Here is a 20403-nt window from a genome sequence, read left to right as displayed (position 1 = left end):
CCGGCCCCGTCCCTCCATTTCTGAATCCTTTTTTTTTTTGACAGGCAGAGTGGACAGTGAGAGAGAGAGAGAGAGAGAGAGAGAGAGAGAGACAGAGAGAAAGGTCTTCCTTTTCCGTTAGTTCACCCCCCCCAATGGCTGCACTGATCCGAAGCCAGGAGCCAGGTGCTTCTCCTGGTCTCCCATGTGGGTGCAGGGCCCATGGACTTGGGCTATCCTCCACTGCACTCCCGGGCCACAGCAGAGAGCTGGACAGGAAGAGGAGTGACAGGGACAGAATCCAGTGCCCCAACTGGGACTAGAACCTGGTGTGCCTGCGCCGCAGGCGGAAAATTAGCCTATTGAGCTGCGGTGCCGGCCCTTCTTTTTGTTAATATACATCCTGGATGCCAGCAGGTGATGGCTCAAGTCCTTGGGTCCCTGACTCCCATGTGGGAGACCCTGGGAAATACATTTGTATAACAATGTGTCAATCAAGAATGAAAAAAGTAAAACAGAAGCTCAGGCAATAGGCCAGCTGTGCTGTAGATTATAAAGGAGGCCAATATCTGGGTGGGAATGCTAAAATTGGGCAGTACCTGTCCAGAACTGTGGGGGAGCAGGTGTGTGGTACAATGGTTAAGTCACTGATTGAGATGCTTGTGTCCCATATCAGAGTGCCTGGTTCGAGTCCTGCCTCTTATGCTTTTGATATACTTTCTTGCTAATCTGTATCCTGGAAAGCAGCAGGTGATGACTCAAGTATTTGGGTCCTTGCCACCCATGTGGGAGACATGGTTGGAGTTCTAGGCTCTTGGCTTCAGCCTGGCCCAGCCCTGGCCATTGCAGGCATTTGGGAAGTGAAACAGTAGATGGAATATTGGAATCTCTCTCTCTCTCTCTCTCTCTCTCTCTCTCTCTCTCTCTCTCTCTCCCCTCTCCTTTCCTCCCTCCCCCATCCCTTTGCCTTTCAAATAAAAATAAAAAAATAACTATATAGGGGGTAGAATTTTACCTGATGTTCAAGCTGACAAGCTAGTCTGCTACTGTTTCATGGATTCTGAGGGAGGAAAGAGTCTAGAATTGGTGACAAAGGACTGTATTAGGGCAAAAGCAGCAGCCACGCTGTCAGGGTCATGATACTTCTGCCCATTTCCAGTTCACTCCAAGTCCCACAGGGTGAAGCCAAGGGACACTCATGGATGCTTTTGCACACAGTAGGTTGCACACACGAAAGGAGTCCCGAGCTTGGGAGATGCACTGCTTTGTAAAGCAGATGCCAGCCTGCTCTTTGTACAGGGAAACATGTTGCCCCTTTCTCCAGGTTTCTGGCTTCAAACACAACTCTAAGAAATGGCCTGAGCACGGCCAGTGCTGTAGCACGGCAGGTTAAAGCTGTGCCTGCAGCGAGGGCATCCTGTATGGGCCCTGGTTCAAGTCCCAGCTGCTCCACTTCTAATCCCTGCTAATGTGCCTGGAAAAGCAGCAGAAGATGGCCCAAGTGCTTGGGACCCTGCACTCACATGGGAGAGCCAGAAGAAGCTCCTGGCTCCTGGCTTTGGCCTGGCCCAGTCCTGGTCGCTGTGGCCATTTGGGAAATGAATCAGCAGATGGAAGACCTTTCTCTCTGTCTCTACCTCTGTCTGTAACTCTGTCTTTCAAATTAATAAAATAAATATTTAAAAAAATGGCCTGAGTAAAAAAGTGCTCAGAGCATTGAGTTCTTCACATGCACAAAAACCAAAACCAAAACCAAAACAAAACCAGGCAGGGATACTTACAGTCTGGGAGATTGCCTCTCCTACCTTCTTTCCTTCCCCAGCCTCCTTCTTTTCCAAGCCCAGCTGGCAGCATTGGTCACTATGGAACACCTTTCAGGGAACATGAATCTTTTGGGATGAGTGTCTCCTCCCCACAGAGAATTGTATTTTCATGAGTAGCCTTCAAGTATGTGATTTAGTTTTATTAAGGGAGCTGGAAATTTTTAGAAGGTCCTAACCAATGAGGTATAACTTTGTCCTCATGGCTGCCCAACCAGTTGGCTCCTTTCTAGGGTGACCAAACATCTAATTGTTCATGGGACTGGGTTTTCAGAGCTCGGGACTTGTGGTGCTGAAATGGACAGGGTTGCTCATTAGGCTCTTTTGGCATTGGTGGGGTCCCCAAGCCACAGGTCGGGTGTGACTGCCTGCATTCATCCCACTCCAGGGCCAGGTCTGTCCCTCTCCTGTTCAACCCAGCTTGAAATTCACATCTAAGTAATGGTGTAAGGCAAGTTCTATTGACAGTTCGCTTTAATGATGCAATCCCCCCCTCCCCCCTTAAAGAACCAGTCCCTAATTAGGTTTTAGTACTGGCAATTATGTTATTATATTTTATGATCAAAAACCATTCAGGACCCAAACTCAGTTCTTCTCCCCGTGTGTGAGAAACTTCGGACAGGAACCCTCGTAACGAAGGGAAGGGAGAGAACAGGCCCCCTTCTGCTTTCCAAAGGCTACCCCTCGTGTGAAGATTGGAAAAGAAGCCATGCATGTATAAGCTAGACTGACTTAGAAGAAGCAGAAGCAAACCTGAGAATCACAAAGCTTTACAGTCATTTGCTCCCACTCTAAATACACCAGGAAAGGCAGGGACCCCCTGTTGTCCCAAAGAGTCACTAGGCAAGCATACATCTTGAGTGAAATAGCCATGGGGTCAGTGGAAGCCTGTGGTGTGAATCCATGTCTTTCCACCCATCTAAAGATTAGGGCTGATGGAGGCATTTCTGAGTCTTTCCAAAGTCATATTTATCTATAAAAGAGAAAGTGAGAGAAATATTTCTTGTTGAGTATATTCTTATTTCCTAGGTGGATAGTTAATTGGATCTGTTAAATATTATCTATATTTAACATCGTCTATATTTAAATAGTGTCTATAAAGCATGATTTTTCTATTAGTGGCAAAAACAAAACACAAAAACAACAAAAAACATGAGTTCTCAGGGTTGCTTCTTGTGTGACTATGGTAATTTCCCATGAATGAGCTCTGCAGGTTCCAGGGACACGATTGTTTGGCTTTCGGTAGGGAAGCCCTCTGTTGGCACCTGATGCAACAGATTGCATTTGCTACAGAACAGCTGATGTCTGGCATGGCACTGAAGCGAAAGAATAGCAAAGAGCTTGGGAGGAGGTAGTAGGCAGTAGAGTGAATCTGTTTGGATCCAGAAGAATCTCACAAGAGTATTTGAGTAAGGAAGTGCCACACATCTCTTCCCACTTTGTGGGCAGGGTTGGCAGCTGGAGTCATGTTGTGTTTGGCATCCCATTTGCGCAATGGTACCTGTGGGACTGAGGGAGCTCCTGAGAAGATGGGACAGCTTCTGGCAGCTGTCTTAGTGTGAGTTTCAAGCACATGTAAGCTGTGCTTTGGTGTCAGCTGGTCTCACTTGCTGTCTGATGACCAACTGCAGATGTGGTGGTGATTGGACTAAAATGAGATAATGAGCAGGTACAAAGTGCATTGACAAGTCAGGCTATTGTGCAATGACAGGGGAGGGAGTAGAGAGTCAGGGTTCAGGGCATAGGCTGTGGGAACACAAGAGTTCATATGGCCTGCAGATCAGCCGGGTGCCTTTGCCAAGTTACTCTCACGCTTGTCACATATGTGAAGCAGGGACAATGCTCTCATTAGGCAAGGCAAGGGGTCAAATGGGTGGGCTTGGCATGGCAGTCAAGGCCAGCATAGTCACTGCTACTAATAAGCAGCTCCCTCCCTCCATTAGGTCACTGTCCCGCTCTGTAGAGGTCAATGGAGTCCTCAGATACTCTTCAGTTGTCATCCTATTTGACTTCTCTGCAGCCTGTTATGGATCTGGCCCCTATCTTCTTTTTTTTTTTTTTTTTCTGAATTTGTATTTTTAAATTTTCTTTTTACTTGAAAGGCAGAAAGGGCGGGAATGGGGAGGGATGGGGGACACACGCACACACACACACACACACACACAGATCTTCTATGCCTGCAACAGCTAAAACCTTGAGCCTGGACCTCTATCTGGATCTCTCAGTGGGTGGCAGAGACCTAAGTCCTTGAGCCATCACTTGCTGCTTCCTAGGGTGTGCATTATCAGGCAGCCGGATTGGAAGCAGAACTGGTTCTGGAACCAGGCTCTCGGCTATGACACGAGGGTGTCCGCTGAACTGTTGAATCAAACACTCTCTCCCCTGTTTTCTGCTTCCTTCCATGCCTGTCTAGTCTCCTTCCTCAGGTTTCTGCCTCTCGTCTTAAATCTTGGTGTTCCCTGTCTGTAGATTGTGCCTCTTCACAATTTGGAGGATGTTCCTGTGTATCTCAGCCTTTCTCACGCCACTTCAGGATGCTGACTATGGATCTATAGCTCTAGTCCAAACCTCCAGGGTTTCATGAGACATGGCTACTTGGATATCTCAGAGGCACTTCAAACTCAATGCATACAATATGGGAATCATCTTTCAAGCCTGCTTCTCTTCTGTGTTTTGACTGGACGTTTATCCACTCAGTTACCAAGTGTGAAACTTGGGAGTCTTGCTACCTTGGCCCATTTCCTCACCCCCTACATTGCATCAGCTGGCAAGTCCTACCACATCTATCTTCCCAATGAGTTTTCCAGCCATTCCCTCCTGTACATCCCCCTACCACTCCCTCATCACATTTTGATTTGGGATTACCTGCTAATTCCTCTATGCCCAGAAAGCCAGCTGTCCCCTCACTACTGGCAGTTCACATCTTACAAAATTCTTAGATAGCAGTGGAAGATGGCCCAAGTCCTTGGGTCCCTACACCCACATGGGAGACACAGAAGAAACTCCTGACTCCTGGCTTCAGATTGGCCCAGCTCCGTCTGTTGTAGCCATTTGGGGAGTAAGCCAGTGGATGGAAGACCTCTCTCTGTGTCTCTACATCTCTGTAACTCTGTCTTTCAAATAAATAAAATAAATCTTTTAAAAAAATTCTTGGTGCTTTTTTTTTAAAGTGGTTCGTGTCTTTTTTAATAAAGTGGTTGTAAAGCACTTACAGAGGAAAGGAGAAAACTTATATAAAAAGAATTTATTTATTTCTTTGAAAGGCATAACAACAGAGCAAAGGAGAGACAGAAACATTCTATCTGCTGTTCACTTTCCAAATGGCTCCAAATGGCTGGAGCTGTGCCAGGCAGAAGACAGGAGTCAGGATCTCCATCTGGGTCTTCCACACAGGTGGCAAGGGTCCAAGCACTTGGGCGGTTTCCCACTACTTTCCCAGTCTTCATTAGCAGGGAGCTGGATCAGAAACTGAGCAGACAGGACTCAAAAGGGCACTCTGATATGGGATGCCTGGGTGGCTTAACTAGAGGCCCTAGAAGGCAGACTCCTAGTGTCCATCCCTACCAGGCCACTTTTGGAATCCCACCCTCTGCCCCATCCCTGTGATCTCGGAGCAGCTCATCTACTGGTAGCTCCATGCCCCTGTTTAGCCATACTTTTCTGGTTGCCTGGAAATGAAGGTTAGTGGGTATTTGGGTCTCCAGTAGTGGGCTATATAGAATGGACTAAGTTATTTCAAACCACTTACCTGAATATTTCACCCACATGCCAGATTTTTTTTTTTTTTTTAAACCAAGGGTCCTGTCTTGTTCATTGGTGCCCAGAAACTACTATGGTGGGTAAGGCACAGTGTGTGCTGAGGGCACAGAATAAACGAACAGAAATAATTTCTTAATCCAGAGCGGGCTCTCTGGCTGCCTTTTTTTTTTTTTTTTTTTTTTTTTTTAATTAAGAATCCTGCACCCTCCAGGCTTTGGCGCTGCGGGCCCTCCCCGCCGCCCAGCAGGTGAAGGGCAGAGGGCTGGCTGGCTCGCTGCCGGCTGGGCTGGGTGGCTGCCCGCGCGCCTGCGCCCTCTGCAGCTCAGCTCCAGGCGAGGCTCTGCGCGCGTGTGTCTGGGAGGAGGAGAGGCTTGGGTGACAGACAAGCGGCTGGAAGAGTTCAGCCCGAGTCGCAGTCTCATTCACTGATTTCTCGGCGGCTGGACCGAGGCTGCCTGCCTCCCAAGGCAGCTTTCAACTATACCCACACCTCCACAGTCCCCACGTCCCGCCACTCCACTCGCAACCCGGCTGACTACAGACTCGCCAGTGAGTAGCGGCGGCTGGTGCGCCAGGACACCCGGCAGCCCTGTCCTCCCACGGGCTGTGTACGTGTGTGTGTGTGTGTGTGTGTGTGTACGCGCGCCCGCGCAGGGGGTGTCCCTGGGATTCCACGCCTGCTCCGTGCGTCCATCCGATCCTGCGCTTCGGTGCGGATGCTCCCTGAGGTAGGGGCTCGGCCGCCCCCAGCGCGCAGACTGAGTTTACCGGGATTCCCCGGCTCGGCGCCCAGCTGCTGGTGGGGTTCCCCGGGAAGGCGCCTGGGCGAGCCGACGGCGGGGAAGCCCGGGCAGGCCGGGAATCTGCGACAGGGACCGGCCCAGCACAACTGTGGGAGCCACCGAAGCCGCCACCCCTGGCCGCCCTGCCTCTCCGCCTTTCTGCCGTATTACCCTTCCTCCTTTCTTTTCTCAGCAGCATCACAAAGGCGCGGGGCAGAACGAACCCCAAAGCAGCGACGCCGGGCTCGTTCCCACCTGGTGCATACTCGCCCTCCCCACCCCCACCCCGGTGGGAGGAGTCTCGGAGTGGGGGCTCCCCAAGATTCGGGGTGGGGGTAGACCCTGGGGGCACACCTGTTTTCGGCTCTTAATGCATTCAAGCTGGGTGCGGGATGGCGCGAGCGGTTGCAACAAGCAAACGCCGGTGTGTGTGTGTGTGTGTGTGTGTGTGTCCGCGCACGCGCGCAACCCGGGCCCACGCTCCCCGCGGGGTGCGCTCTCTGAAGAGCACACCTCCCAGCCGGCCCGCGCGTGCCAAGCCGGCTCAGGGGGCTCCTCGCGCGCGGTGTGACAGCGTGGCGGCATCTCTTTGTTTGCTTGTGGCTTCCCCAGCCCTAGCAAAGCAAATTGATTCTCCGTTTGCTTGACACGGCGCGCTGGGACTTACCGTGGGCCAAAGCCTTGAATGCCCCTGGTGTTTGTAATTGAATCGTTCTTGGTGGAGGAGGTGGGGGGTGCGGGAGGGGGCGGTTATTTTTAGTGTTGGAATAAAGAGGCAAGCACGCTGACCTTTTTCTGCTGCCTTTGGCTTTGAGTACGTGTCTCTGGGGGAGCAGTCGGATCGCTTCTAGTCGCGCACGCGTTCCAGCGCACAAGTGTGCACACACATTTCGACACACGTAACTCTCCCTCTTTTTAAAAATTGAGACTGGAAATGCATTGTGTGTTTGCAAGGAAAGAAAAAAACTTTCCTTTGTTCTTTTGGGCATTTTCTATTTTGAGTAATGGAGTAGGAGTACGAAAAGGTTGCAATTAGTTCACTCGAATAAAGACACTCCTCTGAATCAGAGCTGCCAGGTTGATAATTATTAAAAAAGGCAGACTGTTAAAGGCAAAGGGGCGGGGTGGGGGCAGGTCCGCGGCAGACAATGAGGGAGAGTCTCTGCCGACCGCCTGCAGCTCATTGTTTCCGGACTGGAGACCAAGCCCGCAGCTGTCCCCTCCTCCAGGCTTGGCTCCTCGCTCGTGCCGTGCCCCACTTGGGACCATTGGGGTCACCCAGTGCTGGCCCCCTGGACACAGAGACGACAGCCCAGGCTCAGCAGCCTTTAGCTGACAGTCTTTTCTCCGCTTTGCAGGTTGGCAGCTTCACGCCCGAGGGTATCTCCAAGCCAGGTGGCGAGCACCAGGCACCCCAGGGACAGCTGGGCGGGATGCGGTGCGGACAGCAGCGCTAAGCGCCCCCACGCTGGGCGCGGGGCGCACTAGCTCCTGGCCGCGGGCCAAACGGCGGCGGCGGCGGCATTAGCAGCGGCGGTGGCGGAGGGGATGCGCCCAGGACGCGCCAAGCGCCTGCTACAGCCCCAAGGTGGACGCCAAGTAGGGCTCATCGCGGGACCGCGAGGACCCCTGCCCCCAGAGGCATGCGGCTGCGGAGCCTCGGGGCAGCGTGTGCGGTCAGGATGCCCTGGGCGCCTCGCTGCGGGTGAGGATGCCCTGCTGCTCGGCTCTGCACCCCCAGCCTCGGTCTCAGGTGGGCACGACTGAGAGGGCCCGGCTTCGGCCCCTCCTGCCGGTGGATGAAAAGCGGCGGAGTCCTTGTGTGGGATCAACGATCGGATTTGAATTCTAAGAGCCATGGACGCAGGGTCTGGGCTGCAGCCCCGGCCGGGAGAGCAGCTGGAGGTGCGGGTCACGATAGGAGCTGTCCAAGAGAAGTGCGAACCCGAGACCTTTAGGTCTAAGAGTTTACCAGTCTTGAACTGCGCCTCCTGCCGGCCGAGCTGCAGTCCTGCGAGTGTAGACGCCAAGCCGGTCTCTGTCTGTACGGATTCACTGGGCCACCAGGAGTTGAAGCAAGGCCCGCACCCGTTGGCCCCCAGCCCCTCCGCCCCGTCTACTTCGGCGGGGGCGGCGGGGCTCATGGAATGTAACCACAGGATAGACGTCGGCAAACCTGTCTCGGGGTCCTCCACTCTGCCTCCGCTCCAGGAGAGAAGGTGTCTCTACGTGGTCCTCACAGATTCCCGCTGCTTCCTGGTCTGCATGTGCTTTCTGACCTTCATCCAGGCATTAATGGTCTCTGGGTACCTGAGCAGTGTCATCACCACCATTGAAAGGCGCTACAGTCTGAAAAGTTCCGAGTCAGGGCTGCTGGTCAGCTGCTTTGACATCGGGAACCTGGTGGTGGTGGTGTTTGTCAGCTACTTTGGTGGCCGCGGTCGGAGGCCCCTGTGGCTGGCTGTGGGTGGGCTTCTCATCGCCGTCGGGGCTGCGCTTTTCGCCCTACCTCACTTCATCTCGCCTCCCTACCAGATCCAAGAGCTGAACGCCTCCGCCTCCAATGACGGCCTGTGTCAGAATGGCAACTCCACCACGGTTCTGGAGCCTCCGCCCTGTTTGAAGGACTCAGGAGGAAATAGCCACTGGGTCTATGTAGCTTTATTCATTTGTGCACAGATTCTCATTGGAATGGGCTCCACACCGATTTATACCCTGGGACCAACCTACTTAGATGACAATGTCAAGAAAGAAAATGCCTCCTTGTACCTAGGTAAGACTTGCCTTTGTTTGTGATAAGTTTTACTCTCCTTCCTCAAATCCAAAGGAAACACGTTCTTTCATGTTTTCATTAAGATTCACTTTCTGTTTAACCTTGGCGCCATGGTCCAATATGTCAGGACATAGTTTATAGGTTTAATCTTGGTTTTGGGGAAGAATCAGTTATTCTAGAGTTGGAATCAGTTAGTTGGGGAAGAATCAGTTAGTTGGAACTAGTTCTCAGGCTCACGCTTCACACTTGTCTTTTCCCAAAGTAATACAATCTTTTGGTCTCTGGGTAGTGATACCCTCTCTTGCTGCCTACCTTTGGAAAAATTTGAATTTGTCTATTTTGTAATAGCTGCCTGTCTTAGAAGGACTCAGGAAGGGAGAAAGAACTGGTGTGTGAAGTTTTGAATAATTTACTTTTTTCACTTACTCATGCTTCTCATTCCTGTACATAACAGCAGAGGTAATGAAGAAGCCAAATTACATAAAACATGATTTATTGCCCCATGCCTGTATTTTTTACATATCACTGGCATCCAACAAAACCTTGATGATACCAGCTAAGTTATCTTTAATGCAGAAGTAACACCACATGTTGTAAGATTTATTCAAAGCTAATTATACTGCTGATTGAAGACTCTCATTACATGAACTTGGGAGAAGGCGGTGCTATTTTCTCAAGAGCAAAGCCTCTGGAATTTGTCCTATTGACTTGCATAAATCAGTACCAGAATGCTTGGGTTAAGTACAGAGAAACCATGGGAGGCTAGGCCGTGGGTGGGAAAATGTACTTCTTAGAAATCTCCGCAGTTACCATCACCTGCTGTCGTGGCTGCTCCTTCAAAACCAAGTTTTGAACCTTTGAAAAGAACCAGTAACCATCATACTTTGGAAGAGGTCTTTGCCTTTCTGTTTCTCCACTGGAGTCAAACTAAAACTAGATAAAGGAATTTACTTTACAAAAAATTAAGGTGGTAAATAAGAAAATACTAGTTACATTTAGTAATTTATTAGCTATGCTCTGACAGGATCCTTGGTGTGGAAATAGTAATGTTTTCAAAACACAGTGAAAAAGACATCTGAAACAAGAGAGCTGTGCCTTGTCTTTGGTGCAGCCACTGTCCCCAGACCCTGGTGTAGAGGGGGGTGCAAGTCCTTAACAGTCCCCTGTAACTGGTCCAATATGTCAGGACATAGTTGTAAGTATTATTTTTATTATTGAATGCAGGAAGAAGTTTCCATTCTGGGCCTAAAAGAATAGTTTGCTTGTTACCTTGCCTCCATGTGGTCTAACATGCAAATTTCAAACATATAGGAAAGTTGAAACAATAGCATACTGGACACCAGTATCCTCACTACCTAGACTCAGTAATTGCTCATTGTTATCAATCTGTATGGATCCATGTATGTATAGGAATGTATTTTTTTGGGGGGGGGAGAACCGAGTCCTTTGAAAGTAATTACAGACACTGCTAGACTTGAACATGTATCTTTTAAAACTAAGGACCATTTTTGACATAACTGCAGCAGCATTAGCATTCTCAACTATCACACCCTAATATCATCAGATATTTAATTTGTATGAAACTTTCCAGATGCCTTCAAAAGTCTTTCATAATTGCTGTCAATAAAGCTAGGAGCCTACTGAAGTTCACTCTTTTTTTATTATGTAACTTTTTTTTAACTTTTATTTAGTAAATATAAATTTCTGAAGTACAGTTTATGGATTACAATGGCTTTCCTCCCCCCATAATTTCCCTCCCACTCGCACCCCTCCCATCTCCCGCTCCCTCTCCCATTCCATTCACATCAAGATTCATTTTCAATTATCTTTACATACAGAAGATCAATTCAGTATATATTAAGTAAAGATTTCATCAGTTTGCACCCACACAGAAACACAAAGGGTAAAATACTGTTTCAGTACTAGTTACAGCATTACTTCACATTGGACAACACATTAAGGACAGATCCCACATGAGAAGTAAGTACACAATGACTCCTGTTGTTGACTTAACAATTTGACACTCTTGTTTATGGTGTCAGTAATCTCCCTAGGCTCTAGTCATGAGTTGCCAAGGCTATGGAAGCCTTTTGAGTTCACCAACTTCGATCTTATTCCGACAGGGTCATAGTCAAAGTGGAAGTTCTCTCCTCCCTTCAGAGAAAGTTACCTCCTTCTTTGATGGCCCTGTTCTTTCCACTGGGATCTCACTCACAGAGACCTTTCATTTAGGCCCTCTTTTTTTTTTTTTTTTTTCTGCCAGAGTGTCTTGGCTTTCCATGCCTAAAATACTCTCATGGGCTCTTCAGCCAGATCCGAATGTCTTAAGGGCTGATTCTGAGGCCAGAGTGCTATTTAGGACATCTGCCATTCTATGAGTCTGCTGTTTATCCTGCTTCCCTTGTTGGATCATTCTCTTCCTTTTTGATTCTATCAGTTAGTATTAGCAGACACTGGTCTTGTTTGTGTGATCCCTTTGACACTTAGACCTATCAGTGTGATCAATTGTGAATTGAAATTGATCACTGGTACTAGTGAGATGGCATTGGTACATGCCACCTTGATGGGATTGTATTGGAATCCCCTGGCACATTTCTATGAAGTTCACTCTTACACAGCATTTGGCAATTAGCCTTTTCAGTTTTTTATAACCTAGGACAGTGTGACATGGACTTCTTGAAGGAATAAGGTTACTTGATTTGTAGAATGTTCCACATTTTAGATTTATCTGATTAGTTCTCATGATATGACTTACCCTTTCCCCCCTGTTTTTCCTTCCTTTTCTTTTCTTTTTTCTTTTCTTCTCTTTTTCTTTCTTTTCTTTTCTTTCTTTCTTTCTTTCTTTCTTTCTTTCTTTCTTTCTTTCTTTCTTTCTTTCTTTCAAGATTTATTTATTTCTTTAAAAGGCAGAATTAGAGAGGGAAAGACAAAGATATCTTTCATTTGAAGGTTCACTCTCCAAATGGCTGCAATGACCAGGGCTGGGCCAAATTAAATCAGGGGACTGCAATTACAACCGTGTCTTCCATGTGGGTGACAGGGACCCCAAGCACTTGGACCATCTTCCTTTGCTTTTCTAGGTGTATTAGTGGGAAGCTGGATCAGAAGTGGGGCAGCAGGTATGCAAACCAGTGCCCATATGGGATGCTGCTGTTGTGAGCAGTGGCTTAACCCACTGTAATACAATGCCACCCCACTCCTCCCCCTATTTCTTATATACTGGAAGTTCAATCTAAAGGCCTGATTGAATTTGTGCAAAACATTATGATCAGACTACTTTATAGTCAATGCTGTGTGTTTCATATTATGCGCATCTGGGCATTCGTGAGTGACATTAAATTTAATCACTTGGTTGAATGAGTGATTGTCAGATATTTTATTGTGAAGATACATTTCTCCTTTTGAAAATAATAAATGGGGCCAGCATGGCGGCTCAATAGGCTAATCCTCTGCCTGCGGCGCCAGCATCCCGGATTCTAGTCCCGGTCGGGGTGCTGAATTCTGTCGCAGTTGCTCCTCTTCCAGTCCAGCTCTCTGCTGTGGCCCGGGAGTGCAGTGGAGGATGGCCCAAGTCCTTGGGCCCTGCACCTGCATGAGAGACCAGGAGAAGCACCTGGCTCCTGGTTTCAGATCAGCGCAGTGCGCTGGCCGCAGTGGCCATTGGAGTATGAACCAACGGAAAAGGAAGACCTTTCTCTCTGTCTCTCTCACTGTCCACTCTACCTGTAAAAAGAAAAAAAAAAAGAAAATAATAAATGATGCCTTGACCATAATTATCCCGATTATTTTTTATATTCTTAATTATCTTTGCTCCCACTTACTTTGAAAACTTGAATCTCTCTTGAATCCTACTTCTGTGTACCACTGACACAAACTTTCTTCATTAAACCCACAGGCAAACCTCATGCAAAGGGAGAACATTTACCAGCAAGAGCCCTGAGATTTAACTTTTCCAATACGGTCACCTACAAAGAAAAGCAATAGCAGGTGCATATTAAGTACATGGTCTGTGTTAGGCATTGTGTCAATTTTGAGAAGACCAAAACTGACATGTAGTTTTAGCACTTTGAGGAGCTTTCAATGAGGTGAAAAAATAGTGCCAACTCAGCATAGGGTGAAGTGACAGATCCAAGTGGAGAAAAGTTAGAGAAACATTCTTTGCTTCCTTTTCTACTTGTTTTAAAAATATTGGTTATATTAAAAAAGTCTCCTCAAGTCCTTTCCCCATTTTATTTTTAAAATTTATAAAAAATATGTATTTATTCATTTATTTAAAAGGCAGAGTAACAGGAGAGTGAGTGTGAGAGAAATCTTCTATCTGGCCACATTGATTGGGACTGGCTACAGCTAGGAACAAGGGACTCCAGCCTCGTCTCCCACGTGGGTGTCAAGGGCCCTACTACTTAGACCATCTTTCCCTGCTTTCGCAGGTGCATTATCAGAAAGCTGGATTGGAAGCGGTGCAGCTGGAACTTGAACTGGCATTCTAATATGGGATACTGATTTTGCTTGACCTGCTGTACCACAATGCCAACCTCAGTTAAATTTTTTGGAAAAAATTTTGATGAACAGTCAGGACACATTCTTTTAGTGAATCCATGAGAATCCTGCTTTAAATTCATTAGGGCTCAGTATAAAGGACAACACAAAATAATACTCTTCCATGTATTATTTTATTTAATATTTTCATTGGCCTAAGGAGGTAGGGATCATTTTTCCTATTTTATGGTTGAGGAATCTGAGATTCAGAGAGTTGGGGGCACTTGTATCAGGGATCTGAGCCCAGGCCTTTTTGACCCCAGAACCCCTGAGCTTCCCTCCATGCTGCATGGTGCTTTGGCAAGAGGTCCTGAGAACCCAAGGACACCAAAGGCTGTCACACGTTCACAGAAGTTTGGAAAGGTGTACAGAGTGCGGGTCTGGCCCAATGTGATCCCAATGCCATCAAAACAACATGGCTGTTCTGGGCTACTTCTGTGTGAATTAAAATAAATTAAGATCTTAAGAACACGTTAACCAACTATGATGTGGGATATTTCCTGGTAACTAACAGGTTAAAGAATCTTTGTTATTTCTCTCCCGAATGTCTTATATTACCTTTTCCAACACCCACCTCTTTTGTGAGTGTTTCTGATTTCTCATCACAACGAAAGAAGAAAGAAAACCCAAGTAGCAGGTTAGTAATTGCAGGCAGGAAGGAATAGCCAGAGTAGGACTCAAACCATGGAAATGGAATGTAATTGTATAACTTCATCTTTAGGAAGCTCCATGTTAGTTAACCTGGCAGCATTCGCTTTAGAATAGATGTGGTCACAGACGGGAGATAGCAGCATTTATACCCACTAAATGCGCTCCTCCTTTGCAAGGAGAGAAGCTCAGTGTTGACCTGGAGTATAGAGAAAGATTTGCTATTAGCAAGAAATGAAACCACGATTCATATTCCATCTCAAGGAGTGAGAAGAAATGTGATCCACTAGAGGCAAGACATTCACGAATCAACAGGGAAAGGAGAGTGAACAGTTAATGGGGTGGGAAGAAGAAGAGGATGCACTTCTGGAATTAAAAAACTCCAAGTCCAATTCAGTGATACTCAGGATAGGCTGTGATTGGCATCAGCCTGGCCATCAGTCAAACAATGTGGGTGCCAGCTATTTTACAAGGGCACTTCAACAACACTTCATGGAAAAATGGAATTAAAATATAAGATTATTTTGGTTAAAAAATATAAAATCCATAGTTCTCTCATAATATGCACTTTCATGAACTTTTTGAAGACCCTTCCTAGGTACAGATTTCAGCCATCAGCCCCTTAATTGTCGTCCCTGACTTCGCACCAGAGAGGTTGGAACTGGCTCAGTGTGCAAGAAAGGGCTCCGGGGAGGGAGGCAGAAAGTCTGTATTTCAGCCCTGCTCTGCCAGTGACTGCTCGTGGCACATTAGACAAACACCTGCACTTCGCCCAGTCTGCATTTCCAGTGGGGATTTTTACATGTGTTTCCCTCACTGTTACATTTTCAGGATGAGGTGAAACTCCATATGTACAAGTGTTTTGCAAGCTGTAAAGGGACTTTCTTACTTTGCTGTCAGAGCAGAATTCAGAGCTATCCTTGTGAGTGGGCAGAGAGGGGAGAGAGAGAATCTGTGCTTTCTGAATGTGAAAACTCTGAAACTATCTTTTAAAAATATAATTGAAAAAAGGGAAGAGACACTGTGTAGAAAATGAAATAATTGTGTAGGAAATCTCTCCTTAGAAATATTGTGCAGGGGTTTGGCATTGCGGTATAGAAGGTTAAGTCTTCCCCTGCAGTGCTGGCATCCCATGTGGGTGCCGGTGGGAGTCCTGGCTGTCCACTTCTGATCCAGCTTCCTAATAATGTGCCTGGGAAAGAAGTGAAAATGGCCTAGGTACATGGGACCCTGTCACCCATGAGGGAGACCCAGAAGAAGCTCTTGGCTCCTGGCTAATTTAGCCTGGCCTAACCCTGGGTGTTGTTGCCATTTGGGGAGTGAACCTGCAGATGGGAGATCTCTCTCTCTCTCTCTCTCTCTCTCTCGATCTCTCTCTCTCTCTCTCTCTGTGTGTGTGTGTAATTCTTTCAAATAAATAAATCTATATTAAAAGACTTGTTTATTGATAAAGAAGCATTGAACAGGAAAATCTTGACCAGTCTGATTCATGCAGTTGTCCAAAGACCCAAGATTTTCTCACCAGAACTTTCTGCATGTCAACCTTAGGCAATCATCTTTCTATAATGTATGAACATTGAAGTCATATACATTTGTGCCTTGTAGAATGTAGCAAAAGTGCATGTATGATTGTACATAATCATATATTTTTTTTCTTATGTTTTTCTCCTATCAAGCATGAGTCATCCATACACATATCATTTATAATTGGAAAAAAGAAAAGAAATAACACCTTAGGCCGGCACTGCGGCTCACTAGGCTAATCCTCCGCCTTGCGGCGCCGGCACACCGGGTTCTAGTCCCGGTTGGGGCGCCGGATTCTGTCCTGGTTGCCCCTCTTCCAGGCCAGCTCTCTGCTGTGGCCAGGGAATGCAGTGGAGGATGGCCCAAGTGCTTGGGCCCTGCACCCCATGGGAGACCAGGATAAGTACCTGGCTCCTGCCATCGGATCAGCTGGCCATGGTGGCCATTGGAGGGTGAACCAACGGCAAAGGAAGACCTTTCTCTCTGTCTCTCTCACTGTCCACTCTGCCTGTCAAAAAAAAAAAAAAAAAAAAAAAGAAATAACACCTTAGAAATACTTCATAGAAAGTTCTGATCAGTGTTTCAGGGATGATACACAGGGCAATCTATTTCTTATACTATAGGTCTATCTATATGGTTTTAAAATGTTCTTTTGTTTGTCTCTATTTTATTTGAAAGGGAGAGATAGAGATAGAGATAGAGATAGAGATAGAGAGAGAAACAGACAAAAATCCTCCACCTGCTGATTCACTTCCCAAATGCCTACAGAAGCCAGGAGTCTGGAACTCCATCTGGGTCTCCCACAGCAGTGGCAGGGAGCCTAATACTTGAGCCATCATCACTCCCTCCATGGGTACGCATTAGCAGAAAGCTGGATTGGAAGTGGAAAGACTGGGACTGCATCTAAGCACTCTGATATGGGATGTGGTTGTCCCAAGCGGTGACATAAGCACTGTACCAAATGCCTGCCCTATATGATTTTATTTATAGTCCTATAAACAGTGATATAGTATCTTTCATTGTTCTCTGGAACAACATAATCATGTGCTCCAGGGACTTGGACAAGTTGGGGCTTTTTTTCCAGTTGTCTAGGGTAGGCAGTCAAGGACTAGAACAGCCTTTGGTGGTATCAGCTTCCTCTTTTCTTCTTGCTTGGCTGTCCTTTAGCAATGACTGCAGTGCCTCAGGCATCATGCACCTGTTCCCTTCAGAGGAAAAAAAAAAGCAAGAAGAGGCAACATCCCTTTCTTCTCAAAGATGTCCTATTGACCCAATGGAGTCCTCTGGTCAGGCTGATATGACTTTGGGGAAGGGTGGGTTTTAGATTTTTCTAATTTGTATGGAAGAGGAAGGCAGGGTGAGACGGGGTTGGGGAGCATACCGAGTGCCCCTTGTCATATCTGCTGCAGTAGTCCTGTTTACTTTTTTGCTTAGTAGCCAGAAAAAGCCAGACTCCCCATCCCCACCCCAGTCAGTGTTAACAATGTATTTTAAGTGCCTTGTAGCATTTCTTTTCCTGATTCTTTTGTTGGGATTTGGAAAGGGACCAATAAACAGCACTACGTTCCCTCACTTGAGTTGTGAGTAAATTGAGAAATACACAGAGGAGTAAACACGATGGGGCCTAAACATCACTTTTTAAAACTGATAGGGACAGCAAGTTAAACTGCTGCTTGAGTTGCTGGTTTCCTGTATAGAGTGTGGTTTGGGTCCTGACTGCTCCATTTCCTTTACAGCTTCCTGATAATGTGCCTGGGAAGACAGTGGAAGATGGCCCAAGTACTTGGGTCCCTGCCACCCACATGGGAGATCAGGAAGGCACTCCTGACTCCTGGATCATCCTTGGCCATTATGGGCATTTGAGGATGAACCAGAGGATGGAAAATTCTCTTTCTCTCTCTGTCACTCTTTCAAATAAATAAATACAGCATAAATAAACAAAGCATAAATCTTTAAGAAAGAAGAATAATAAAACTGATAGAGGTGAAATTGAAGAATGTAATTCATATCTTTGTGCAAGTGGACTTCCTATAGTCATAGAATTACATGGACGTATCCATTCAGTTTCAGGCAATGCTGGCCCTAACCAGTGTGGCAGCCTTGGTCTCCCAGTGTGGGGTTGGAGCAGCAGGTGCTTATGGAAGACTTATTCCAAGAGGAAGCAGGGTCAGAGTTTTACTCCCTGTGTGTGTACTCACTCCCAAGAGGCAAGAGCAGGAGGTAGGCTGAGAACACCCATGTATTTCAAGTTCATCAATCACATGCATTCCCTTCTTTTTCCCTGGGGAGGAACAGTAGAGGCAGGGAGAAGGCAAGAAAGGAAACATTCCTGGATAGCGGGAACACATTCTTCCGGTAACTGGTTTTAAAATTCTGCCTTTAATTCCTTTGTCCTGTTTTGAGATGTTTATCTTAGTAAGCCACATCAAATCCTTTTTGGAAGTAGGCTCTATGTAAATCATGAAAAGACAAAAAAGTAATCTCCACTGAGAACTCCTGTGAGGGAGGCTGATGCTTGAGAGATCTGAGGAAGTGAGGATCTGTGGAGCATCATCTGGAGCGATGCAGTGCAGTAAGTGGAGGATGACACCGCGTCACCTTGGCTGGGTGTTCCTGAGTCCTGTGTGCATCTAGGACGGATATTCTGTGTCATAGCAGGTGTGTCTTCTGTTCTCCTAACAGCAACTGAATCAGTTGTGTGATGGGCAGTTTTGACCTCTAAGGTGAATTCGTCAGCCTAGGATGCTGAGAACCCAACAAACTTCAGGTGTAACTGAGAAGCACAGAGGTTTGCTGCCTCATTATGGGAAAGGCCACTGAGGGCACGATGATTTATTCAGTCCATCTGCACAGACAGAGTGTCCACTGCTAAGCACGGTGTGCTGACCTTTCCCCTCACACTGCGTGAATTTTGACATCTCTGTAGTCTGAAACAGTCCTTCTGACACTTGAATCTGAATGTGAATCATCAGGGGGGCCCAATCATCATGGAGATTTGGTTTCTGTCTATTTGGCTTGGGGCTGAGAGTCTGCATGTCTTATGTGTTCCTAGGTGAGGCCATTGCTGTTGTTCTAAGGACCACATTAAAAAAACTTTATTTATTTTTATTTATTTAAAATGTAGAGAGGTGGGGGTGGAAGAGAGGGAGAGGGAGAGAGAGGGAGAGAGGGAGAGAGAAACACAGAGAGAGAGATAGAGAGAGATCACCCATCTGCTGGGTTCAGTAGCTCAATCCCAGTCTCCCACATGGGTGATAGAGATCCAAGTATTTGAGCCATCATCTGCTGTCTCCCAGGGTTTTCAATAGCAGAAAACTGGAATTTGAGAGTAAAACAGTGACTTGAATCCAGGCACTCTGATGTGGCATGTGGGCATCCCAAGCCACGGCTTAGCCTCTGTGCCAAATGCCTGCACCAAGACCACATTTTGAGCAGCGAGAATCCATCCAAGGACTGGAGATCTTGGCGCTTTTCACAGATGGGAACTCTGTCTTTCGCTGGGCTTGGGTTGGGGCCACTCTTGGTAAAACCAGCTGCTGCTTGCAGTTCTGCTTCATCAGGAGGATGAAGATGCATTTTTGAAAGCAAGAAGTCATTTTCAGGTGTTTTGTAAGCAGTCACTGCTTCTTTGAATCGCACAGTTGTGCAATATCCTCCTCAGGGCTGAGTTCAGTGAGAGAAATGACCTTAGACAAAAGGTGTTCCTTCTGTTATTGACCAAAGAAAACACCACCTTCTCCTTCTCCACACTCTGAAGTTCTGCTGGTGGAACTCTTGGAGTCAGAGATGAGTCTGGGAACTATGCACCCCTAAGTGGGCTCACTTTATAAGGACCCCTGGGGAGGGGAAAACAAAGAAACCCACACTTGGCTCTGTTTTCTTTTAGATGATTTAGAAGTTTTAGGAATAATTGGGAGATTTGGTTACAGACAAATGTAAGGGCTGGGTATATTGGAAATGGTTTTGGAGAATGAGGATCAGGAGCTTGTCCATTGCAGAGTGGTCAGACGGGAAATGGACAGGCTGGGAAGTGTTTGGCACAGCTGAGATGCTGCTTGGAATGCCTGCATTTCGCTCCACTTTCAATTCCAGTTTCATGCTAATGATCACTCTGGGAGACAGCCAAGGATGGTTCAAGTAGTTGAGTCCCTGACACAAATGTGGGAGACCTGGATTGAGTCCTGGGCTCTTGGCTTTGGCCTGGCCAGTCCTGGCTGTTGTGGGCATTTGGGGAGGGAACCAGTGGATGGGAGCTCACCATCTGTATCTTTCTGTTTCTCTCACCATCTGTCTCTTTCAAATAAAGTAAATAAATAAATAAAAAATTAAAAAACAAAGTAAAGGGGCATGCTGGCTTGACTGGCTGAGATTCTCTCCAGCAGTAATATTGAAACCAAGATGTGTGATAGAGATCATCTCATTCAGTCCCATTTGTAAAACTGATCATTTTACTGTTCACTCTGTCAAAAAACAAAACAAAACAACAAAAAAAACCTGATCATTTGGTAGACAAAGGAACCCAGATTCAAAAAGATGAATTTGTGTGATGTAAGACAGGATGGTGGTTCCTCAAAAAGTC

The 20403-nt window shown here is 46.9% G+C and overlaps 1 protein-coding gene and 1 long non-coding RNA gene across 6 annotated transcripts in view; one reads left to right on the top strand and one right to left on the bottom strand.

Annotated features, from left to right (window-relative positions):
* Window positions 1-1758: 1758 nt before the first annotated feature.
* On the bottom strand, window positions 1759-7135 carry LOC149126235 (uncharacterized). Of its 2 annotated transcripts, XR_016235721.1 has the most exons (3): window positions 7008-7135; window positions 2653-2772; window positions 1759-1850 (listed from the first exon to the last, which is right to left on the bottom strand). It is a non-coding gene; the product is annotated as an uncharacterized LOC149126235 (long non-coding RNA). The 2 variants fall into 2 exon arrangements; XR_016235720.1 differs by lacking the exon at window positions 1759-1850 and having other exon boundaries at window positions 2256-2772.
* Window positions 5883-20403, top strand: part of SLCO5A1 (solute carrier organic anion transporter family member 5A1) — a 184603-nt gene continuing 170082 nt past the window's right edge. For 3 of the 4 annotated variants that reach the window (XM_051844559.2, XM_002710462.5, XM_089335358.1), the window contains exons 1-2: window positions 5883-6107; window positions 7699-9113. In XM_051844559.2, coding sequence (XP_051700519.1) covers window positions 8198-9113 — 916 coding nt within the window. In that variant the 5' untranslated portion in view covers window positions 5883-6107; window positions 7699-8197. Of the gene's footprint in view, window positions 6108-6162; window positions 6287-7698; window positions 9114-20403 lie in introns of those variants that run through there. The other variant, XM_089335356.1, reaches the window with a different exon arrangement.

This window comes from Oryctolagus cuniculus, chromosome 6 (genome assembly GCF_051225735.1).
Source record: "Oryctolagus cuniculus isolate XC-2025 breed Fujian yellow rabbit chromosome 6, ASM5122573v1, whole genome shotgun sequence".
NCBI classification, from domain to species: Eukaryota; Metazoa; Chordata; class Mammalia; order Lagomorpha; family Leporidae; genus Oryctolagus; species Oryctolagus cuniculus.
This window is presented reverse-complemented; position numbering and strand designations above follow the sequence as displayed.